General features: G+C 42.2%; 1 protein-coding gene across 1 annotated transcript in view; it reads left to right on the forward strand.

Moving 5' to 3' along the window:
• LOC145354358 (myoferlin-like) overlaps positions 1–26,000 on the forward strand; it is a 228,648-nt gene that overhangs the window by 63,019 nt on the left and 139,629 nt on the right. Inside the window, exons 12-23 of the mRNA XM_080205557.1 lie at positions 2,541–2,667; positions 4,269–4,372; positions 4,469–4,537; positions 7,269–7,312; positions 9,492–9,574; positions 11,937–11,972; positions 15,939–16,063; positions 17,477–17,590; positions 18,455–18,632; positions 19,408–19,532; positions 20,876–20,982; positions 22,685–22,877. Coding sequence (XP_080061683.1) covers positions 2,541–2,667; positions 4,269–4,372; positions 4,469–4,537; positions 7,269–7,312; positions 9,492–9,574; positions 11,937–11,972; positions 15,939–16,063; positions 17,477–17,590; positions 18,455–18,632; positions 19,408–19,532; positions 20,876–20,982; positions 22,685–22,877 — 1,305 coding nt within the window. The remainder of the gene's footprint in view (positions 1–2,540; positions 2,668–4,268; positions 4,373–4,468; positions 4,538–7,268; positions 7,313–9,491; positions 9,575–11,936; positions 11,973–15,938; positions 16,064–17,476; positions 17,591–18,454; positions 18,633–19,407; positions 19,533–20,875; positions 20,983–22,684; positions 22,878–26,000) is intronic.

Consider the following 26,000-nt stretch of genomic DNA (forward strand, 5'->3'; position numbering starts at 1 on the left):
GCCCAAGATGGCCACTCCCAATTTGTTGTTATCCCTTTCACATTCCAATTGATATGAAGTATGTCTCTGCAAAAGCTATCGAAGACAATTACTTCAGGGGAGTGTGAAGGACTCGCATCTTTCTTTCATTTAAAAGACATCTATGGTAACTACCTGAGGTATTCATCTGTTGGAGAGGAGCCATTGAGTCTAAATAGCCTGGGTCCTGTTGTCCAAGCAGAGTTAGCTTCCTTATATTAGATAACTATCAGAAGACATGGGTGGTATCTTTTTGAAAATCCCCCAGCAATTGGAAAAGTCACATGACAAATCAACCCTTTGTATATTTTAAGCATGTTTTGTCAGAACTGAGGGCAAACAGTTGAGAGAGAAGACCTAAGTGAGGTACCTCCTGCATCCTCCTTTCTCCAAACCACCTGGTAGTCTTTGAGCCCTGTAGTCATCCAGGGATGCTGCTCTACAGAAAGAGAATCCACCCCAGCACTATGGCCTGCTAAAGAAAACCAACTGGGTTGTTTACATCTTTAAATCCAAAGCATTGAAACTGTCAAATCTGAGCCTTGAGCTAGTCAAACTACAGACAGTACACCTTTTTTAATGACACTAATTTGGCCAAACCATCCTTCCCCAATATAGTGTGCACATGAATATTTAAGCTTATTTATTAGTGTCACAAGTAGGCTTGCATTATAACAAGTGAAAAATCTCCTAATCGATACACAGAACTTAACATGTCCAAAGGACCTAACCGTATGCCCTATGGACAGCTAAACAGACGTGGGAAGAACATACAGACTCTGCACAGACAGTGATCCAAGTCAGGAATAAAACCCAGGTCCCTGGCACTGAGGCAATGGTGCTAACCACTGCCATCCTACTGCCATAATAATTTTTGCCTCCTAAAACTAACTGTGTTCTTTTTAAATGCAAGAAAACCTGCCCCGTTGTTGCTTTTGTGATCAGTGTGTAAGCAATTAAGTACTTACTGAGTTGGCAGGTATATCCTTTTTTAAACAGAACCTCTTGCAGGCCAACTAAAATGGCAAGGAGGGCAGCTATTTAATTCCTCACCTGGTTGTAACAGCCAGGGGTACAGACTTCCAGAGACATCAGCAGAAATGATGATTTTTTTTTCAAAAAAAAGTTCTTCACTGCTTAAAAATAAAGTGGCAAATTTTCTTAACGATCTTGCTAAAATGGTCCTTTTAGTCTTTTGGGGGATGGCTATGGGAGAAAGCTGTCAATTAGGAAGAAAAACCTCCTCTTAATATTGAAGAGGTGTGGATGCAGAACTATCCAATAATTTTAATAATGGACTGCACTGATGGTTATTGAGTGTGCAGTGACCTGATTCTAATTATAGAATTACAATTCAATGTCTCACATAAAGAGAAGTGCTTAAATATGGATGTTTGCCGAAGATTGAATAAAATTTTGAACCTATTAAGCAGCTTTAGAAGGGATGATTGTTTCAGCATTAGTAGAGGAATAATAAGCTTGTTAATGTTGGGATGTTATTACCTCTGTTTCATTCAGCAATTCAAATAATGGAATAACCAATGACATTTGCTGTCAGGTGACCCCAAGTGTGATATAAAAGATGTTTTAGTTTGGGTTAATCAAGTGCACTGGCAATGAGCCCAGTGTCAATTGGACCAAGTGCCTCTCAGGGCACCACTAATGTAAATGATAAATCAGATTCAAATGGTAGTCTTGCTGCTCTTAGAATCCCTATAGTGCAGAAGGAGGCCATTCAGCCCATCGAGTCTGCATCGACCACAATTCCTGTAACCCCACATTTTTATCCCCCTAATCCCCTGACACTAAGGCCAATTTATCATGGGTGATCCACCTGACCTGTGCATCTTTGGACAGTTTGGGAGGAAACCCATCCAGACATCAGGAGAATGCGCAGACTACACACAGACAGTAAGCTGGAATTGAACCCTGGTCCCTGGTGCTGAGGCAACAGTGCTAACCACTGCCACCATACCACACTTGGATTGTGTGAGAGAGTGTCAATGGTCGCTGAGTTGGTAGACACCCATGTAATACTGTTCCGTGCTACCAGACCACCAGTGCATACACAAGGGTTTGAAAGTACAATACAAAAGTTTGTACATCTTAAGGAATCTGTAGTACTAGTGGGAAAGTATCTGACTCGGTTGTTTCATGCTGGGCCCTGATTTTGGGGGGAGGGGGGGGGCGGGGGGGCACTGGAGGGGAGCGGTGGTGGTGACTTCAGCTTGGACAAAGTCCTCAATCTAACATGAGCAGAAAGAGCAGTCTGGATCTGTAACCAGATATCCAAACTGAGGGGAATTTGAAGCAATAATAAAACGGAATGGCTAAGGGGGGAAGGAAACTCGATACGATTTAAACAATTGTTAAATACCAGGGCCAGTTATGAAGTGGGTATTGTGGCCAGACAAGATTCAGATCTAGCTGGCTGGTTTGGTGAGAGGCTGGAACAGTTATGTGATATCATGCAGTTACTGTTTATTAATGCACCATCTTTACATAAAATCTGTGTCCAATAGGTTGAGAAAAAAGATGTGAGTGAAGAACAAGATGATGTTGAAAGCAACCTGCTGCTCCCCGCAGGGCTCACACTCCGATGGGTGACCTTCCTTCTGAAGGTTTACAGAGCAGAGGATATTCCACAGAGTAAGTTAGATTTCTGCTTGGAGAGAAGAATGTGGTAATTTTAGAAACTGAAATTTAAGGAAGAAAAACAACAAGCAAAAGTTGCCGTATCCTGCTTTAAGTGATCAGAGCAGTGGGAAACCTGGCCACAGATGCCTATTATATCCTGTGCAAATGTAATGTTTTCTGTCCCTATTCTTCTCTTGGTCAGCTGCATCATCCTCCTTGTGCTGAAACTTGAACTATCCTCCTCTGGTTCCTCTTTATAGAATCCCTACAGTGCAGGAGGAGGCCATTCAGCCCATCAAGCCTGCACTGACGACAATCCCACCCAGGCCATATCCCTGTAACCCCATGTATTTACCCTAGCTAGTCTCCCTGACAGTAAGGGACAATTTAGCAGGGCCAATCAATCTAACCCACATATATGTTTGGCCTATGGGAGGAAACCAGAGCACCTGGGGGAAACCCACACAGACATGGGGAGAACATGCAGACTTCACACACAGTCACCCAAGGCCAGAATTGAACCCAGGTCCTTGGTGCTATGAGGCACCATTGTGAATGACTGTCTGTTAACATCAAAAGGTGACAGTCTCCTGCACAGAGGCTTCCTGTGCTTGCTCAGTCATCTGTGCACTGCAGGGTTCCATTGTTGGACCCTTACTTGTCTGTATATTGCCACTTGGTGACCTTACCTGTAAAGGAGGTTTAGCTGATGCCTGACCTTCCTCCTGTACGTAACTACCCACCATCTTCTGTCTGGATGAACCAGGATCTTCAACTTTAAGTTGGTAAGACAGAAGCTGTTGTGCCCAGAAACATCCCACTTTCCTTCAGTGTGACTGAAAGCTGTTTTCATCAACCTGGGTTGAACCTTTATCAAGTTCTGTCACTCAAAGTATTACCCATTCCTGCTTCACCCCAGTCACTGGTGAAATGTTTAATTTCTTGATGCTGAACATCTTCCTCTCTCTCTTAGAAAACTGCATGGCACCGTTCTATTCTCTGCCAGTTCTGCTTGTTTGTCTTTGCCGTTTACCTTCAGCCATCTTGCCCTACCCCTTTTGATAATTTTTCTCCCCTAATTTCTCAGCTTTGCTATGTCTCTGCCTTCAAAAAGGCTTCCTCTTCCAATCCCCCTTTTTTGACTATTCCCCAAATTTTACACTTCCTCCAGTTTGGCCATAATGAAATGTACAGTTGTGTTAAAGGTCCTGTTTTAGTGCAAATGTTGCCTCGCATCTGCTACATTTGAACTTGATGTGGAGATGTCCACATTGGGTTGGGCACAGTAAGCAGTCTCAACACCAGGATTCAAGTCCAACAGGTTTATTTGGAATCAAGTTTTCAGAGCGCTGCTCCTTCAGGTGAGTGTTTGAGAATTAACCTCCACTTAGCTGATTAAAGGAGCAGCACTCCGAAAGCTCATTATTCCAAATAAACCTGTTGGATTTCAGCCTGATTTTGAGACGTCATACTATGCATTTGAACTAGAATGTGTGATGTTTATGCAGATCAGTGAAAATTTATTTCTGGCTTTCTCCAAACACACATGCTGGTAAAACGTGAGCAGTAAAGTTCTGAATGGGCCAATATTTTTGTTGTTTTTTTCGTTTTAGTGGACGATGCCTTTGCAGAAACTGTGAAGTCAATATTTGGAGCAGGTTCTGATAAGAAAAATCTTGTGGACCCATATATGGAGGTTGGCTTTGCTGGGAAAAAGGTGAGCACCTGGTTGTATCCATACCCCTGTGAGATTTAGAATGGAATTTCCTCCCCACTACCCTGCATGTGTAACATGGACTTGGCTCTGTTCCAGCTCTGCACAAAGATCATAGAAAAAAATGCGAATCCTGAGTGGAACCAAGTGATCAATCTTCAAGTCAAGGTAGAGTCTGCTTCCATCTCATTCACCTGAAGTTATTGTTTGATCTGTTAGTAGATATCATGTAACGTTGGTCATGAGCCAGAGGAGTAACTCTTGTCATAAAGTGCAGAAACAGGCCAGTCAGCCCATTGAGCCTGTACTGACTGACCATAATCCCATCCAGGCCCTATCCCTGTAACCTCATATATTTACCTAACTAGTCCTCCTGACGTGCAGGGCCAATCCACCTAACCTGTTCATCATTGTGTACAAGGGTATTGTCCATTATAAATGTCCAAATAGACAGTTTATCATGGAGATAATTAAGGAATGTAACAATCATGGGGGTGATACACTCAAAAAAAAATTCTAGGTGTAGAATTCATGAGAAAACTAGAGTAAATCATGCTTTTTTTTTTCCCCCCAGTGGGCATTTCAAAATGAATCTCCCACACTGCTGCAGTATGCACTAGCATAAATCGTGTGAAAAATCAGTGGGTGAAGTCTACTTCTGCTGGAGAGACTGGCAGCATAGCACTGTGTGCCACTGTGCATGCTGCGATCTGTTGGTATCAAGATTGGCACAGGTTCAGTGGCCCCTGTCTGCCACTTGAATTTTTTTTAGTGAGCAGGATGGAAGAATTGCCCCTCCCCATATCTTCAGCCCATTCAGAGTTACACTGAGGAGAAGGTGATGGCCGAGTTGTATTCTCGATAAACTATTAACCCAGAACTCAGCTCATTCTAGGGACCTGAGTTAAAGTCCCACCACAGCAGATGGTGGAATTTGAATTCAATAAAAATATCTGGAATTAAGAGTATGCTGATGACCATGAAACCATTATTGACTGTAGGAAAATCACACCTGGCTCACTAATGTCCATTAGGGAAGGAAATCTGCCGTCCTTGCCGAGTCTACGTGATCCACAGCAATGTGATTGATGCTCAGTTGCCCTCGGGCAGTCGGGGATGGGCAATGAATGCTGGCCCAGCCAGCAACGCCCATGAATGAACAAAAAACAAGCTATCCCTTAAATTCCAAGGGAGTTTAAAACTTAAAATTGTGGCAGTCCTTCAATGAGCTTTAACGCTGAGCCAACATAGAAGTATTTTGTTGTTTTTTTGCAAGGGGCTCATTGAGTGATGGAATCTCAGCATTTTTGCTTCATTATAAGCAAAGTTTTTAAACTTGAGGCAGTATGGTATTGACTGGTAGCAGCCCTGGGGCAGTTCCTTTGTTCTGTGTGAAATTTTCAGCCTAAAGCTGATGTACAAGTAACAGAGGTTCTAGTGGATTTGTTTATCAAATTGGTGTCAAGTCATGTGGACTTTGATCACATGTACAATATTGTCTATTTAAAAATCTCTGCGTAGTGTGCCCATGTTGTCTAACATTATGTCCTCCTTCTGAAATGTTAAGACCTGGCAATGGGATGTGTATAATTGATGTTTAATCTGTGTTGCTGTTTAAATTTTGTGCTGTTTATCATGCTTTCTCCTGTTTGGTATCAGTCACTCTGATAAGCAGTTGAAGCATCATTAGCTGGTGTTGCCCTATATTTATATGCAAAAATGTGACTCCTTTCTCCTGTACATTTATCCTTCTGTCTTTTTTTTTTGACAACTAGCTTTTTAAAGAAATTAACAAAGCAACAAAAAAGCTAACCTACTATCACATTATGTTTTTCGGATAAATGGGGCGGAGGAGGCCAAGACCACGTCTAGATCAGCTATGATCTTTAAATGGTGAAGCAGACTCCAAGGACTGGCCTATTCTTGTCAGTAAGCTTTGGGTGGCAGAGTAGTTGGCATTGAGAGGCAGCAGTGCTAAGGACCTAGAGTCAATTCCAGCTCTGGGTGACTGTGGGATTCTCCATGTCTGCGTGGGTTTCCTCCCAGGTGCTCCAGCTTCCTTTCTCAACCGAAAGACGTGCAAGTTAGGTTGGTTGACAATTTTAGTATGGCCAATTAGTGTCAGGGGAATTAATGGGGTAAATGCATGTGATTACAACATTCAACATTAGGAACGTTATTTACATACTATTAGGCCTGTGTGAATAGTGACTGGTGTCCCAAGACTTGCAGCTGGTGAGCAGACATCCCAGAGGAACTCCAACTTCCTGCTTTCCTTTGTTTTGTGACAATCGTGGAGCCATTTTTAAAGGCTGCCCCAGAGCATAAAATTGCTGGCAAGGTGGGCTCAATCATCCTGCCAGCATGATGGCGGAGGATCTGTCCTGCAGTAGCTACACTACTTTTCCAGCTCGCTATCAGCCTTCGTTAATATTTGGGAAAATGCTAACCGTGGATTCTGTCCTGGATTACTGAAACATAGGTTAACCTCTGGAAATATTTTGAGGTGAGGAGGAATCAAAAGGAAATGTGATAGCTTTTCTTTAAAATGGAAAGTGTATGTTTAACATCAAAATCCTAGGGGCGAGTGAGAAATTGTTCAGCACAATACTTGGCCTCAAGCTTCAATGCTACGCATAATGTTAGTCCTGCATCTTGATTCTTTAATAAATAACTGAGAATTTGGATTATTGCTTTTCCAGTCTCTACCCCGATCAGAGTAGTTGAGTATGACTGCATACCGTGTATATACAAGGTGTATTCATTCAATCAGTTACCTCCGTAAATGGTGAAATCTAGAAAAGCTGACCTATCGTCAGTCTCTTGCATTGCTCTCAGCTTGTTCAATGCTAAACCGAGAATCTCTCTAACACAGCTAATTTTCCTTTCCCTTCTGCAGTTCCCATCTATGTGTGAGAAAATAAGCTTGACTGTGTTTGATTGGTGAGTATGAAGCAAAAGCTTTCACCTATTGATTGTATTTTTGAATTTCATCAGTTGTGACTGACATTTATGCATTTAACTCCCAATGAACTCCCAGTGTCAATGTTTAGGATTGAGTGACCTCAACTGGTGGTAAATGAAGAGAAGCCAAGAAATGGTGGGGGAAACGACTGCTTTCTAAAAGAAAGAGCAATACTCTGCTTTCTATTTTGTACCCTTTTTTAAAAGCATCTTTGTTAACAAAGGGTTAATTTTTGTCATAATATCCCTCGGAGCTCCCTCCATAGCCAGCGGTTGTAAATTTTTTGGTAGGATTAGTGTGGAGTCTTAGCAACAATTTGAACTTGGTTGCATTTCCAGTTGAGGAATTTAGCATTACATACAAAATGTATCATATATTCAAACTGATCTTGAGGTGTACAATTTAATATGGAGTGCACATGCTTAATTGCTTGCAACTAAGATGTGTTCTCCTACAATGACCAAAAAAAAGTAAATTAAATTCTTTTGCTATTCTATTTGAAAAGGGATGTGTGATCTGTAACAATTACAAACTTGATGCATTGGAAAAATAAATTCGCTGGTTACAACCAAGACATTACTTCAATGGTGGTAAACATTTTGCACATGCCTTGGTATATCGGGAAGACCTGCATTGTCTTGCTAAATAAAATATGGCATTGCTCAAAAAATTCTTCCTTTTTCATCAGATTCACACATCTGCGCAGGGAGTCCTCCAGAATTGCCTTTGCAAGTTCAGTGTCTCAATCACAAGGTGGAATATAGTACCTGGAGAACATAGTCTATTGAGCTAGTACCCAAATTGTTTCAATGATATCTCTTGTACCCCTCAATTGTCCTGCCAGCATATAGCCTGCTTTTACAAAGGTAACAAGTTTTAGTGTTTGGTGTTCGTTTTGTAAGATCTGAATAGTTTAAAACGCATCAGAACAGAAGTATCTGAGAGCGGGGAAAGTAGAAGTGAAGTTCTGCGAAGGCAATGATCATTTGATGGGAGGTTTGTATATAAGAAAAAACATCTGGCTTTAGATGTGGCTCACATTGTGCAATTCTTGACTGGAATGTGTTATCTGTACACTACTTGGAATGCTTGGAGCAAATGGTTGACTTTTTTTTTGGGTTCAGGTATGTGCTGGAAATTGCATGGGTTGCTGAGTGTTATCAATCTGACCACTTGAGAAAATCTCATCATATCATATTCTCACATCAGAGGGTGGAATGGTGGTACAATGGTCAGCATGACTGCCTCAGTGCCAGGGACACAGGTTCAATTCCAGCCTTGGGTCATTGTCTGTGGAATTTGCACGTTCTGTGAATTTCCTCCCACAGTCCAAAGATGTGCAGGTTAGGGTGGGTTGGCCATGCTAAATTGCCCCTTAGTGTCAGGCAGATTAGCAACGTAGATATATGGGATTACGGGAATGGGGCCTAGGGAGTATTGGTGGTGCAGACTCGATAGGGATAAATGGCCTCCTTCTGAACTGTATTGATTCTATGATACCCTCCCGTTTAAGTTTGTGCAACTAATCAATACCATTGTTTTATCATGCACAGCTTTTTTGCTTTTTGTGGGAACATAAATATACAGCGTGCCTATTTTTCTTTCCTTCCACCATGCTGAATGAACATTTAGAGTTTCTGCATTGATATGAAAATTTTACGTCATTTCCAGTTCTGAGGCATGTACCATTTGTGCAATTTCTGTTGTTAACATAAATGTAGATGTGATATTATCAATAGTAATGGATATTTAACCCCACAATTTAATGAACAGTCATCTTTTGAACCCTTCTGATCATTCAGCTGGTTCAAATGATAACTTGCTGAACCAATTATCAATTTGGAATGTCCTGATTTCAGAATAGAGACAGAACACAAATAGGAGCTGAAGTAGGCCATTTGCTCCTTAAGCCTGCTCTGCCATTCAATAATATTGTGGGTGATGTGTTCCTGTTTTGAGTTCTACATGCCCATCTACCTCTCTTTGATTCCCTTGCCTATCAAGAATCCATCTTCCCCTGGAATTCTTTGCCTGTTGATTATGCAGTGGTTCCACCACCTAAAGGTGCGAGTATGTGAATGCTAGCTGCTTCAGGCTATGTTCCATGGTGTTTTAGTTCCTACAAATAATATAAAAAACATGGCCAATGTCTTCCAGGGATCGGATGACTAGGAATGACGCTATTGGAACAGCATTTTTGTACCTCTCCAAAATCGCTTCATCTGGAGGTGAAGTTGAAGGTTGGTGTAATTTTCACTGCTGTTATTGATACCCTGGATTATTTACAGTGCTAAACTCCACTGGAGTCCTGGAGAGAGAATATATTTCCATTCTCGGTTGCAAGTGTGTTCAGGGGCCAGATGTGGTGGCAACCATTTCTGCTGAATTAAACACACTTATCAACTTGGAATTTATATAAACTGTGCTTTGCATACTTCCAGAATAATTTGACCTTTTCTGGATATCTTCCTTTAATATGCGTTTTCAGCTGTGTGTGGCCATCATAGGGATCATTACTACATGCCCATTCGCATTGCATTTGGTTTAGATACCAATCTGCAGTCTCCTACTTATTATAGAATGGGACAGTAAACCATTGTGGAGTATGCAAAAATAATTGACGTTACTGTTTGTGTGCCGTGAACTTCCTGAAATTCAGTTGAAATACTTTGTGTTCTGTTTAATTCCAAACGTGTTTAAGCTGATTGTGTGCTTGCTGAGCAACGTCAGGTTTTTTAGGAAACCAATTTGTGTGATGCAAAAAAATAAACATCACCATCATCCCAGATGACCATAGGCTGTCGGGTGAAGATTTAACCTAAGGATTGCTGTGGGGGAGAAAGTTGAGAAGGTGGGATTTCATGAATAACCTCAGCCAGTACAAGAATTGAACTCTCATTGTTGGCATTGCTCTGCATCACAAATTAGCCATCCAGCCAATTGAGCTAACTGACTCCCCAAGAACTAATGGCAAAATGACAATCACTAGTTTACTTAATATTTGATCTGTTCTTTAAGCCTCAGTATCTTCAATAGTTCTACCTTCTCCCCTAATAGCTGGGCCCTGGGTTTTATCAGCAGGTCACATTTCAGTGGGGATTTGCACCAAAATATCATTGGTATTTGACTTGGGAGGAGTAAGAAGTAAACTCCGATTTCTGCTCTTGTTGTTCCAAGACATTTTTTCCAAGTGCAACCCCACCTCCAAACAAATCTCTTGGTTTGGAAAAGGCTTCTCTACAGTGTTGTCAGTTGGAGAGAATTTCACAAGTGCTTGAAGCTGTATTTGAAATGGGTCGTGGAGTGTAAATGGGATGTGGGGAAAGAGACATTCCTAAAAACACAACAATTTGTACAAATCCTGCTCTTAAATTCCACTCACTCTCACTGGCTTTAAATGAAAATGAATGCAGCATTTCACATTAATACATTTTTAAGTTCTCCAGACGTCTTATGGTACAGATTTATTTTGTCAACCTAGTTTTCATCAAGCAATACTTTTTAAAACAAAAAATGCTGGAGAAACTCAGCAGGCCTGGCAGCATCTGAATAGAGCCAATGTTTCGAGTTAGGATGACACTTCTTCCGAGCTTCTCAGCTTTTTCTCCATGGGTGCTGTCAGATCTGAGTTTCTCCAGCATTTTCTGTTTTTGATTCGGGTTCCAGCATCTGCAGTATTTTGCCTTTAATTCACAGCCTTTAAGATAAAGAAATTTACCTGTTTTTGTGAGGGCTTTTTGTCAGTATTATACTGTCAAACTCCTGTTTAGACTTGCTGATGGAAACTCCCATGGTAACAGTTTGTTTGCAGCCCATGATTTAAATAAGATTTCCCTTTTTTACCTGAAAATTATTAGCAATAAATTGTTCTGCAGGAAGTTAATTGCAGTGCACCTCTCCATTTTAAGAGAAACTGTGTACAACATTGTATCTGGCATTTTAAATACTTTGCTGTAAATGTCTTTTATGGTTGAAGTTACGTCTTGATATTAAACTTGTACATTGTATTGTCAAATGTATTACTGTAAACCATTTTGCATTTTTACTTGTAGTTATACTGGCATCTTGAAGTTAAAGGGTAAGATATCTAGCCATATTGTATCATTGTTCAGCAGTGGCTAATTGAAGTAACTGAACAAAATTGCCAAACGTTGCTGACATTGAATGTTTTCAAGCCCAGCAAATTCCACCCACCCCTGCCCCTTCATCCCAAACTGAGCACCACCACTTGTTGGCTAGTCACTAGAAATATTGGCAGGACATAATGTTTTCTAAACAACATCATCTTTCTCTAGCCCTCCAAAAAAAAAGTTCTGATCGTGTGAAGGAGAATAAGCCAGGTAACATCCAAACTGCCTCTCCCACCACCACTACCTCCCGAGGTGCATGGTTTCACTTACTACTTGGTAGCACAGTATGGAAGAACGAGGAGATTCTTACCCTGCATTTATTTACACAGTGGTGCTGCCCATTAACACTCCATGTGATGCACTTGTACCGAATTGTGAAGCTAGTTGTACACAATACTGAAAACATTCAGTGTTTGGTTAATGACATTTTATTTTGTAACATTCTAACTTTTTTTTGTTTCCTACAATCCAGATGATGAGGGAACTGGGGCTTCTCCAGCAATTGAAGGTTTTATTTCTTGGTCTAATCTTTGAACCTCTGTTGCCAAAAGTGGGACATGGTGTGAGCAGGGGGAGGATGCAGACAACATGCAAAGTGTTCATTGCCAAATTTGACTTTAAAAGTGATACAATAACATGGAAACTTTTGGCAAAGGAGGTTCTCACACATGATGATGGCTGTTGGACTTGAGCACCTTTTTAGTTGGCTTGGCAAACCCTGTTTCCTTTTATACATTCTTCAGCCTGAGACGCTAGGTTGATGTGTTTTTCCAGTCTAGTCCCCACTGTGCATTGTGGTGAGATGTTTGGTGAATCACAGTTCCAAGTGCCAAATTGGGATGAGAAATGGCAATGTACTCAATCACTCCCTTCTCTAAAGAAAATCCAAGCAATTTGTTTTTCTTTCCGCTCCTGAATGCAATGTCCCTCTCCAAGTTATGGCTATTTTTTTGGTAGCTTAAACCATCCAAATCTAGGTAATTCTGCACCTGGTCCTAATCTATAAACACTTGCCCCCAGCAGAAGTTATTGGGCAGCAATCAGGTGAACTTGAATATTTTTATTTTCTCATTTGGCTCAATCTGACATTGACTAAGGTAACACAAACCATGATTGTACTATAACCAGCTTGGTTTGGTACCATGAGGTTTATTTACACATTGGATTTCAACAGGTCAATGCAGTAATACTAGTGCAGAGATATTTAGCTGCTTCCCAGTTATCTGCCAGAATATTTATAGGACAATGTTATATTGCTCTACAGTCTGATGTTTTTTACATTTGGTGAATATTTTAAATTTCTGTTGCACTTAAGTTCATTTTGCTGCCTAATTACTGAAACGGGACTGTCACTCCACACTATTGGAGTGAAATGTGGATTCTCTCTGCCACTGAAATGCACACTGGTCTGTCTTGCTTTGGCTGAAAGTTAGATAAATTGCTTGCAAGCGTTTCCTACACCAAATCGGTTTTTTGCATTGTGCTTAATGTTCTGCAAAAGCAAAGTCTTCAATCATGACTGGAAAATGTAATTATTAACAGCTTAAGGTTAGACAATTATTATTGGTGCTCTTGTTAAACCTGGATATAGTTATCAAGCTCTTTAAGACACCAAATTCAAATTTTTTTTTGGCTTGGACTTGCCTTTCATTTTCAAATGCAAGGCAGGCTGATTAGAATCAGTGCAGATAAGGCCCTTTGGCCCATCAAGTTTGCACTGACAATATGGATTGGCTACTCCCTATTTTCAGCACTTGTCCCATATCCTGGAATATTATATCTCCAGTACTTGTCCAAATATTATTTAAAGGTTACAAGGTTTCCTGCCTCTATCTTCCCAGGCAGATCCCCACCAACCTCCTGAAATGTTTTCTTCTCAAATTCCCTTTGAATCTTCTGTTCCTTGCCCAAAACTATGCCACCTCATGATTGACCCCTCAACCAAGGGGAACAGATGCTCTCTATTTGCACTATCCAGACCCCTTTTAAAATATACAGTTCAATCATGTTCGCTGCCGCCCCTTAGCCTTTTCTACTTTAGATAGGCTTGGATTGTTTTCTTTAGTCTCTCCTGTAGCTCAAATGCTCCATCCCAGGCAACATGCTGGTGAATCTCCTCAGCACTGGAGGAGGTACAATCACATTCTTCCTATAGTGAGGTGATCAGAGCTGGAGTCGTGTACGCAGTTGTGGCTGTTTAAATCGCCCTTTAGTGCCTCAAGCAAGATGTGTGGGTTGGATGGATTGTCCTTGGGAAATGTGTGATTACAGGATAGGATGGGGGAGAGGGCCTAGGTAAGGTCAGAGTGTTGGTACAGACATGATGATGGGCTGAATGGCCTCTTCTGCACTGTAGGGATTCTATTCTCATCCCATCTGAGGCAGTTGCCCTTGGCCCATGTGTTTATGGGTAGGGTGGAAAAGGGCATCATAGCCAATTGAGAATTTGGTGCATTTTTTTAAAAAAAAAGCATCGATAATATTCGCTTTAAATCAGCTTTATTTGGCAGTGAAATCCAGAATGGGTGCATCAACTTGAACTCTGAACACAAGTCCCCAGTTTTGGCACCTTGGTCTGGCACTTTAAGTATCTGCAAAAGAAACAGCCCTATGCCAATGACAATTGTGCCACCCAGTGGCTGAGCAATTGAAGGGAATTTGAACAATGCTCTAGATTATTCTGATTAATAACCACACTCCCAAATTGTGTGCAAAGGTTGAAAAAGACAATGGAATTACATTTGGCTCTAATACGGAGCTAGCACTGACAGGCACATTTGGCCACCTCCTAGTATTAAAATTTCTATTCCGAATGTTTGTCTGAGCTATGTTTCTATTGTTATGAGTAACCCTTAGTGCTACTTGAACACTGTCTCCAACTATTAAATGTTCACCCCTAGTGGAGTTCAGAGGGAAAAAAAGCCTGAATCTGAACCCCCTGCCACCAAATCAACTTATTCTTTCTCCCTCTCCCTCCCCCTCCCTCCCACCCAATCTGAGTTTCATGGGTTCCTGTCATTTGTATGTTTCCATCATTTCTTCCATTTAGCCAGTTATCCTTGCTCTTCTCTCTTGGTTTTAAGTGTCAGTGGTAGCAGACCCAGGCGGATTTGCCTCTAGTTAACTTTCTACCTCTCCTGGACTACACACTCCAGACAGCATTCAGTGCTTAATGTATGGCCAACAAGTGCTACTGCAAACATCAGCTTTATAGTCCTTTTGAATTAAGGATCTCTACAATTTCATTGATTCTTGATTGTGACCCTTTAAGACTCTGGAATACAAGTTGTGCCAGCTGTTCCTGATATCAGGTCAATTTACATTTTCCTCTTAATTTGGGCTTCCAAACTTTTCATTGAAGGAATTGAAGCAGAATTGTCTAACTCTTGAATCATCTGGTTTGTAGTTTACTAAAATGAAAACCGAGACTGGAAATGCTCAGCAGGTCAGGTAGTATCTGTATAGCATTTCAGGTCATGATCTTTCTGAAAGGTCAACATGAGCTGAAATGTTTTGAGTATTTCCAACAGGGTTCTTCATTTCAAATTTTGAGCATCAGTAATACTTTGCTTTTGTAGTTTTAATTGTGTGCTTGCAGTACAAGTCTATTGATTTAAACTGTTCTTGTCTAGTTCCATACGACTACATGCTTTCTGTTAAACTGGGTTTATGTTAATTTTTGAAAGGGATATCTTGGGTTCTGGTCAGATGGTTCCATGGTACACTTTTTTGGGGTTTTTTATTTTATCTGTCAATATTTGTGCTTTAGATCTTTTCCCTTGAGGCCTCAGACCTTTTTATACATCATCTGTTGAAGGGGGAAAGAGTGAGCTTTGGTTTTCCCACAAGGATATTGATGTAACTCCATGTTGAGTTGAAACTTTGCATATTTGCACACATTCTGCCCACCTGGGATGGGAGGGAAAAATTGTCCTTTGACCTAATGGTGTGATAGGAGCAATTAATTCCAAATATATGTATGCATGATTGATTTGCATAGCTGTGCAGGAAGAAATTTTGCCTGGTCTAGGAGATTGATTACCGATTTCTTGGAAGTGTTTATTCTGTCTAATGCTAAGTAAATTTAACTGAACCACTTCCTTTTCACTCTCTGCCCAACTCGGTCCAACAAAAGAGAAATGAAGCAATAGTTTTAATTCTTGCCGAGCTAAGTCAGTGAAGCTTCAATTTAAGCTGGTGAATGGAAGTAGCAATGGATGTTTGTAACAACTTCTGGTGAGCAAGTGTTCTTCATGGCATGGTGCTGCTGAGGAGGGGAATGAAGTTTATTAATGTATTGCAATGCTGCTGCATTTCAAATGATAGGCTTGAAACATTTACCTGGCCTTCTTGAGATAGAACAACTTAATCGCAAGTGCATCTGCGCACGTGCTTACTAACCACGTTTTGGAGTGTGTTCTGCAGATGCCAAGGTTGTACATTTTTGTTGATTTGGCTTTCTGTGCTTTGATAGGGGAGACAGGAGAGGAGGAAGTAGGATTTCTACCAGCTTTTGGGCCTTGTTACGTAAACTTGTACGGGAGTCCCAGGGAATACACTGGCTTTGCTGATCCTCATGAAGACTTGAACTACGGAAAGGTTAGTCAGAAATGTCATCATCTGGTAGCTACTCTGCCTGATGTAACTACAAGGGCAGAATTTTATGCTCCCCTCAGAATGGGGGGGAAAGGTGAGATGGGATTGAATGGGCAGGATTTCCCTGGGAATCTGCCCACCAAAATCCAGATGAAATATCATACTGAGGCCTTATCCTGCTTATCTCAATTTATGGGCTGGTGGGAGCAAGTACGGGTAGGGTGAGTGACAATTAAGCATTTTCCCTTGCTCGATGATGAAGTGGTGTGGCCCCTCACCTGGGGAACTCTTCCCACAGGACTTCCCTACACCCCTATTCTTTCATTCATGATAATGAAAGAGTCTGGAACAATCACTGGGTCTGTTCCAACCTTTAAATTGGTAGAGAGCAGGTCACTGGAATGATCATGCACTTCTCCACTGAACATCGAGCCATATAGACTTTCTCAGTCCATCTCTTTCCAATCATAATAGTGATTCCACATAGGTCCAATAAAATTAGTAACTGGGCATGATGGTGCTGTGAGATCAACTTGGACAGCTCTGGACCACCCCAAGGTGTTTATCCAGCATCTTATCACCTGTTCCAACACCTTCACAATGAACCCCCCTTCTCAGGGCATCCTTATCTGTGACTTGTCTTTACTGTCAGCAGTTTCTCAAAAAGCTGCTGCCTATGTGTTGATACCAGCGGCCCTGCTAGACAAGTGTAATGGTCCATGACTCTCTCTTTTAGTAACTGAATAGCTACAGGAATGTGGTGATGTCAGCTTAAAACCACCCCCCCATTGGTGCTTTATATAGTGGTTAGTAACATTGTTAACAGATGTTATGTGTTTCTATATGTCCAAATGTACTAAGAGTCAGCCAAGGCTGTGGCACAATCATTCTCCTGCCCTGGACTTGCTTTTTCAAAGGTCCCGGGACTTGTTTCAGTCAAAACCACCTCTCACCGCTGCAGCACTACCTCGTAGCATCGAAGAGCTATTGGTCAATCTGGCTGACAACTCATTGGGAGTTCCTTCCAAAGGTAGATGGAAGTCCCTGCTCGGTGCCAACCAACACTCTAGTGAGCGTGTTGCTGATTCAAAAAGCAAGAATAAGTGCTGCGTGGTTAGCTCAGCTTGTAAATGAAATCAGTAACTGAGTCAGAGCAGAAAGTGCTTGATCACTGTTCATTAATGTTGGTTAGATTAGTTGGTCTCCCATCCCTTCATCATGATGTGGAAATGTTAGCGTTGGACTGGGGTAAACACAGTATGAAGTCTCTCAACACCAAATAAATGAGTTTATTTGGTAGTAAACACCACTAGCTTTTGGGGAAGGGGACAATCCCCTGCAGCTGCCAAACTTAAGATTTTGAATTGGAAATTATTAAGGAAAAGAAACAAGTGACATCGAAATTTGTCTTTTTAGGGTGAGGGCTGTGCATATCGTGGCCGAATATTGGTTGAGCTAATCACCAAGCTTGAAGATAATCCAGAGAAGAAGTTGGAAGACATACCCAGTGACGATGTTTTAGTGGTTCAGGTCAGTCATGCAGCAGTGTTTGTTACAGCTATGCTTCAACATTTGATTTGCCATTGGATAATGTAACACTCATTAATCATTGGGATACCTTGTTCTCATTTGTATTCCCACTAGCACCACATTTTAAATTTATCCTCCTAAGTTGGCTCTTCCCATTGTATTCCCAAATGCATTCCCTATTTTAGTTCCTTTAATCTGTCGTCATAATAAATTATGACCAGTTAAAACTCATGAGGATGATTTGACTATCTTCCAGGACAAATTCACCTGCCTTGTGCAAGAGGTTTTGCCCTTTGGGGTGCATGTGTAGGTTCACCATATCTCTTCAGCTGATTCGTGTGGTGGCAACTTGGAAATTTGATTTAAGTTTGCTTATTAGTGTCACAAGTAGGTTTACGTTAACACAGCAATGAAGTTAGTGTGAAGATCTGGTGCCTGTACACGGAGGGAGAATTTGGTGTGGCCAATGCACATGAATAGTGTCTTTTGGACAGTGGGAGGAGATGGGAGCACCTGGAAGAACCCACGCAGACACAATGTGCAAACTCCACATTGACCCAAGGAATTGAACCAAGGTCCCTGGTGCTGAGAAGCAGCAGTACTAACCACCATGCTGTCCCAGTATATAAATCAAAAACATCCTGCAGGAGTGCTGGAGCTAGACCTGCCACAAAACTATTGAAACTTCCTGTTCTTGGCCCATTGCTGTACTAGCCAGTGACAAGCATGTTGGAGAAACCCCTTTTGAATGGATGAGCATTTTAAAGTGGGATTGTATGTTGTGTTCCATGTTTTGTGGGATTTATTGTGAGTCGTACTTGGCCTTGTGTGACATTAATCCCAATTATCATGTTTCTGTTACAGAAATACCAGCGCCGGCGTAAGTACAGTCTTTCTGCTGTCTTTTATGCTGGAACAATGCAACGAGAGGTTGGAGACGCCGTCCAGTTTGAAGTCAGCATGGGCAATTACGGCAACAAGTTTGACAAAACATGCAGACCTTTGGCTTCGACTACTCAATACAGCCGAGCAGTGTTTGATGGTGAGCACCACTATTTTGTGAATCCTTGGCAGTTGAGACCATTAGGTCTATAAAACATTAGTGCAAAATCGTCAAATTGATCCACTCCAAGTATACCTTTACAAAGATGTGTTCCTTGCAAGCCATAACTCGGACGCATTGCCTTCTCAATCAACCCTTCTGATGTCAATTACATGTCATAGCCACACTAGTATTTTGTACATTTGGTCACTTGAAGTGTGTAAAAGGAAAATAACTTTGCCAGGAAGTGCATTAATAGATTATGTCCTTCCAAACTTCAAATTTAATGTGTAGAATGTTTTGAGTTTTGCCCGATCCCTGTAACGCCACATTTAGCATGCTAATCTCCCTGACACTGTTTGGGGGGGGGGGGGGGGGGCTGCAATTTATCATGGCCAATCCACCTAACCCACATTTCTTTAGTCTGTGGGAGAAAACTGGAGCACCTGGAGGAAACCCACTCAGACATGGTGAGAATGTGCAAACTCCACACAATGACCTGAGGCTGGAATTGAACCTGGATCCCTGGCAGCAATGCTAACCACTGCCACATGCTGCCATCGTGTGCATCTGGAGACGTGGAAATTAAAGCCAAAGAATTCAGTAAGGAAGAATATGAAAGGAGTCAGGGCAGCGAGATAGATAGGAATCGAGTGACTAGCTAGCAGAGGGCTGAATTGTCTGCTTTCCAGATTATAAGATATAGTTTAGAAGGTGTAATATCGGTCAGCAGATGAGTATACTTATCAAAGTTATGATTTCTTATTTCCAACAGGTAACCACTACTATTTTCTACCCTGGGCCAACACCAAGCCTGTTGTGACACTGACCTCCTACTGGGAAGATATCCATCACAGGTTGGATGTGGTAAACATCATTTGTAAAATCGTTGACAGACTGGTAAGGATTTCTCATTGTCTTTCTAGCCTTTTCTTCCTGCCTTTTTTGTGAAATTTTTTTAATGAAATGAAATAGCAAGAAGTTCCTGGTGGGTCTCTGATGCAGCTAAAGTAATCTCCTACTGCACATGAATGGAAAAAATCAAAGATGTGACTGTCCATGCAACAGATTATCCCATTTTCACCGAGTGTGTTGGTTCTGTTTCTGGACCTGTCAGTTTTTCACCAGTAGGCTGCGCCACTGTTTCAATCTTGACTGGCTAAGCTGTTCATTTCCTTGAAGATCACAGCAAAGTGACCCTGTAGCAATGAGCACCATTTTCCAGCAATGTTTGCGTGACACCTTTTTTCTTATTTGAAGAAAGGATGACTTTGGAGTGGAAGGTGACTTGATCAGTGTTGTAGTTTTTGCATTCCATATCCATTGTATTGTTGACGGTGCCCAAACTCAGCAGCCAACTGCAATTACAGCTGTAGAGCACATAGGGAAAAAAAACAGGGGAGAATTCTCCTGTCCCGCCCACCATGGGAATTATAAGGGGTGGTCGATGCCAAGTCCATGGACCTCGAGCGGGATTTTGCAGTTTTGGAGCAAGCGTGGCTGGAGCATCCCACCCAGGATCCCTACAGTACAGAAAGAGGCCATTCAGCCCATTGCATCTGCACAGACTCTCCAAAATAGCATCTTGATGAGGCAGTCCCCCTCCTCCCTATCCCATAATGCCATGCATATACCATGGCTCATCCACCTACATATCTTTGGACACCAGGAAGCAATTTAGCATGGCCTACCCTGCAGATTTTTGGAACACCAGGAGGAAACTCATGAAGACACTGGGTGAACATGCAAACTCCACACAGTCACCAAAGGCCAGAATCTGGACTCGGGTCCCTGGCATTGCAAAGCAGCATTGCTGACTATTGTGCTGCCCTTATCTCAGTGGGAAGGCTGTGTGTCATAGGAAAACTCTTTTTTGCAGTTGGGTGGTGGTCAGGAGGTGCTGAAATGATTCAGGGGGCTTTGCACAAAGCAGCAGAGGAGGCCTGTAGTCACCAATGTGCAGGCCTACCTGGTGAAAGCACAGCAAGCCGTGAAGTGCTGCACCTTTCACGTCTGCAGTCAGTTTTAAACTCAGCGTTTACATGCAGTTGTTTGAAAACTGATCCAGTTACAAACTGCCCATAATTTCAAGGGTATCTTTAGCAGTAAATGCTACTGAATAACCAGCATCAGGAGGCAGCTCATCAACTTAAACAGCATAAAACAATGATGTTTAAGGCTGGCTTTTTGTTGAAGCTTTGCTCAAAGAGTAAGTCAAATTCCATTGTGTTTCTTTCTTTCAGGAAAAGAGTTTGACCAAGTTGAAGACTGCTGTTCAGGCCAAAATCAGTGAGCAGCGCTTGGCTGAAATGTGGTTGAAAATTATTGAACAAGTCATAGAAGACTGCAGGTAAAAAGGCACTTACCTTGAGGGGGAGACAGTGGTATAGTGGTAATTTCACTGGACTAACCATCTAAAAAGCCAGCCCACTGTGGCAGCTGCTGAATTTAAATTCAACTAATAAAATCTAGAATTGAAAGCTAGCCTTGGTATAAAGACCATGAAACGATCATCAAGTTAAGTTCACTAATATCCTTTAGGAAGAGAACTCTGCTGTGGGTCTAGAGTCACATATTGACCAGACCAGGTAAGGGTGGCAATGTGGCAACTCTTACTGCCCTCTGAAATGGCCTAGCATGTCAAGGGTGATTAGGGGAGGGCAGTGATGCCCACCCATATCCTATGGAAGGAATAAACCAATAAAAATTGCAAAATTTTTTTCTTGCACAAGGTATTTGTGTATGGCTGGGCAGTCTCCTGGTGAAAGGCTGATACAATTTGACTGCATAGAAACCTTTTAATATTCCTGTATCTGTTGGAGGTATATATTACCATTGTTGCTGATCCGTTCCAAGCACAATTGGATATATAAGCTGTGCTTAGTAGTACAGAAGTTGAAATTGCTTAAAATGTTGTCAAAACTTTTCATGTGCTCAGCAGGACACAGGTAAGAATGTCAAATTTCAAATGGTCACAATTTATACTACAGGCAAATAGGTTGTTAATTGACAAATCAACCCTGGCTGATTTATCAGCAACAGGCTACGGAATTGCTAATTTAAAATAGTCAGTCGATTATTATATGGCTCATTTTACACATGCTGGAAGTGACATGTATTCACGCATAGGTACCCATTCTCTGCAAACAAGCCTTGTTTAAGTTTTATTAGTGTCACAAGTAGGCTTACATTAACACCGCAATGAAGTTACTGTGAAAATCCCCTGGTCGCCACACTCGGGCACTTGTTCAGGTACACTGAGGGAGAATTGAGCATGACTGAATTGTCTAACCAGCACATCTTTTGGACTGTGGGAGGAAACTGGAACATGTAGAGGAAACCCATGCAGACATGGGGAGAATGTTTGCAGACTCTGCACAGTGCCCCAAGGCCAGAATTGAACCTGAGTCCTTGGCACTGCACCACCTAGCCCTTTTGATTGAATTACTGGGGGAATCTATAGTTCCATTTGTTTCTCTCTGGCAACATCTTAGCCAACCAGGTTCAACCTGATGACTGTTCAGCATCCTCCCTCCCCTTTTTCCTTTTTTTTTCCTCCTGTAGTATAAATTATTGTGATCCTTTGAAATTTGGCATTTGTACATTTTGTCCTGATGAGTGCAAGGCAAAAAACTTTAATATACCACACCTTTTCAGCAATTGGATAGAACTGGAGCAGCAACCCAAAGATTGTGTTTGAGCACCTTTTTAATGGCAAACTGAAAGATATATTCAAGATATAGGTTGGCATAAGAAAACCAAGTACAGTGAAAGCTGTTGGATTCTTTCATAAGCAACCAATGGTCTAGTCCAAGTGCTGCCTGGTTAGCTCATAATGAAACACAAATGGATTTCTTTGCTCCAGCTGCCAGTGACAATGGTGGCACCTTTTTATTGAAGTTGGATTGTTACCTTGCATTTCACCTGAACACATGATTCTCGATTCCCTCCTGCTACCTTTTTTAAATTAATTTCCAGCCCTGAACTTGATTTTTGGGGTTGGTGACTCCACTGCTTTAAGGTCTTCACTTGAATCTGTCCTCTTGTTTCAGCCAACCTCTGCCAAAGCTGGAAGGCAAACCGAACGTCACTCAACTCGACCTGCAAATCCTAAAGCTTCGTAGAAACACTCTGGACAGTGTTCTAGAGTCGGCAAAGCGTTTGCGACTGGAGGCAGAGGATCCAAAAGACACCATCGACGATATTGAGGACTGGCTAGCACAACTTAAATCGTTGGCTGAAGAGGTTAGGGGTTAAAATCATGTCTCTTCTTTCATCTTTGTATCTGGCATAAGCATCTTAATCGAGTCATTTAACGGAAACTTTGATCTACGTGTATTCAGTGAGCACTTGCATTTATATAACATTAACATATTTAAACATTCCAAGGTGCTTGACTGACATTATCAGGTGAAATCTGACAGTCGTATAAAGGGATACTCGGGCAGGTGATTGTGTAAGATGAGAGTAGACTTTGAGGAGCATCGTAAAAGGAGGTGAGGGGGAAGGAATTCCTCGACTTTGAGGACACGACAGTGAAAGGCATGGCAACCACTGGTCAGGGAGTTTAAAATAGTGGACTGGTAGGGGCCAAAATATGGAGGAGATTGTTGTTGGATCAGCATAGTGATAAATCAGATCATAGAGGGTTTGAAAGAGTTATAACATTTTATAGGATTTGAAAGATTTATTTTACATGATTCCTGTGCATTTTTTTAATAATTGCAGTATGAAACACCTGAAAACAGGAAATTAAAAGATTCAAAATCCCATTTTCAGCACCAGTTTTTCACTTCAGTTGCAATGAGAACAGAACTACATGATGGGCAAACTCTGATCTTACTCTGCGCTTTTTAATTTTTTTTGTTCTGTACATTTTCTGTACCTGTGATTGTGGGATGCACTTCTTTATATTGTAACAGTAAAGCAACGGAACACTGGACTGCCACCTCTAAGCAGTCTTGTCTTGTTCCAATTTACCCCAAGTTAAATCCTGACTCTGGATTGAATCTGCTTCACTGTTCTGGTGGTGTAATTTGTATTCAGTATGTAGTGTAGCTGTACACGAGAGATCTGAAGCAGTGAATATATTGGATACTGTATAAAAATGTATATCCTGTATGCAAGATTGAAGCCAGAAAGCAAAAGTACATGCGATTTTAAAATTGTACTTTTTTCCCCTTCTGAATGTGGTTTCACGGGAGCTAGATATCTTGGCAAATAGTCACTCTTCATGTGTGAGCTTAAGAACACAAGTGCATTTCTTGACTGGTAGTCATGCTGCATTCTTAGAATCCTCCACAGTGCACAAAGAGACCATTTGGCCCTTCGAGCCTGCACCAATGATAAAAACAAAGAACAACCCAGCACGGGAAACAGGCCCTTCGGCCCAACGAGCCCACGCCGCCGCATCACCCTACACCTATTCTACCCTGCATGTCTACGAATGGAACCCCTAACTTAGTCAGATTCAGGGGAGAATAGTGTCAATTTGGTAAAACCAATTAGCCTAAGAGCACATCTTTGGGGTGTGGGAGGAAACCGGAGCGCCCGGAGGAAACCCGCGCAAACTCCCACAGACGCAGGCCCAAATCCATGTATCTGCACAGCCAGCAGTGCTAGTCACTGAGCTGTTGCGGCGCCCGTCTACCGGTCCAGGATCAAGCACACACACCGACACGAAGTACTAGGCCACTCCCGGAACTTCCAAGAGCAGCCCACGCACGACCCACTGTGTGCATGCCCCTCGTTTGACACGAGGTGGACCTCCACCTGCGGAATAAAAGACAAAAATATTAATCTTACAGCCTGCTTTTCCGGTGTCTCCCGAGGTTCTAACCTTATTTAATAGCCCCTCCATCCTCGTTTCACTCGTGTCTATCTAACTGCACCTTAAACGAGTCCAACGTTCCTGCCTCCACCATCCTACTCGGTAGCGCGTTCCATACCCCCACAACTCTCTGCGTAAAGAACCTTCCTCTCACTTCCAAATTATACCTCTCCCCCCCTCACCCTTAAATCATGACCTCTCGTGTTTGTACCCAGTCTAGGGAGCAGTCTCTCACTATTAACTCTATCTATTCCCTTCAGTATCTTGTATACCTCTATCATGTCCCCTCTCCATCTCCGTCTTTCCAAGGAGAATAGTCCCAGTTTCTCCAACCTTTCCTTGTAACCCAGCCCCCCCATGCCAGGCAACATCCTGGTAAACCTCCTCTGCACCCTTTCCAGAGCCTCCACGTCCTTCCGGTAGTAAGATGACCAGAACTGGACGCAGTACTCCAAATGCAGTCTAACCAACGTTCTATACAACTGAAGCATTAGACGGCAGCTTTTATACTCTATGCCCCTTCCTATAAAGGCTAACATCCCATAAGCCTTCCTAACAACCTTCTCCACTTGTGACGCAACCTTCATGGATTTGTGAACCTGCACTCCCAGGTCCCTCTATGTCTATACTCCTAATCTGCCTACCTTTTATCACAGCTCCTCTCTGCATTATTCCTTCCAAAATGCATCACCTCACATTTGTCAGGATTAAATTCCATCTGCCACCTATCTGCCCAATGCACCAACCTATCTATATCCTGTTGTATCACCTGACAATCCAGTTCCATACCTGCCAACCCTGCCATCTTGGTGTCATCTGCAAACTTGCTGATCACACCACCTATGCCCTCTTCCAAGTCATTTATGTATACTACAAAGAGGAGAGGTCCCAGTACTGAGCCCTGCAGCACACCACTGGTCACTGGCCTCCAGCCCGACAAGGTCCCCTCCATAACTACCCTCTGTCTCCTATTTCCCAGCCAGTTCTCAATCCACCTAGCTACCTGACCTCGTATCCCATGCGCCTTAACCTTTTCTACCAGCCTACCATGAGGGACTTTGTCAAACGCCTTACTGAAATCCATATAGATGACATCAACGGCTCTCCCATCATCAACCGTTTTTGTCACCTCAAAGAATTCCACCAGATTCATAAGGCAAGACCTCCCTCTAACAAAGCCATGTTGCGTATCCCTAATCAGATTGCAACGCTCCAAATGCTCATACATCCTACCCCTAAGTATTTTTTCCATTAATTTCCCTACCACCGATGTCAAACTCACCAGTCTATAATTCCCAGGGTTATCCCTACTACCTTTTTTGAACAGCGGGACCACATTTGCTACCCTCCAGTCCTCTAGGACCTCACCTGTGTCCAAAGAGACAAAGATTTGCGCCAGAGGCCCAGCAATTTCATCTTTCACCTCCCTAAGCAGCCTGGGATAAATACCATCAGGCCCCGGAGCTTTATCCGTCCTTACGCTACCTAAAAGCCCTAGTACTTCCTCCCTCGTAATAGATATTTCCTGCAACTGAACC

This window comes from Carcharhinus amblyrhynchos, chromosome 17 (assembly GCF_965287045.1).
Source record: "Carcharhinus amblyrhynchos chromosome 17, sCarAmb.v2.hapA, whole genome shotgun sequence".
Lineage (NCBI taxonomy): Eukaryota > Metazoa > Chordata > Chondrichthyes > Carcharhiniformes > Carcharhinidae > Carcharhinus > Carcharhinus amblyrhynchos.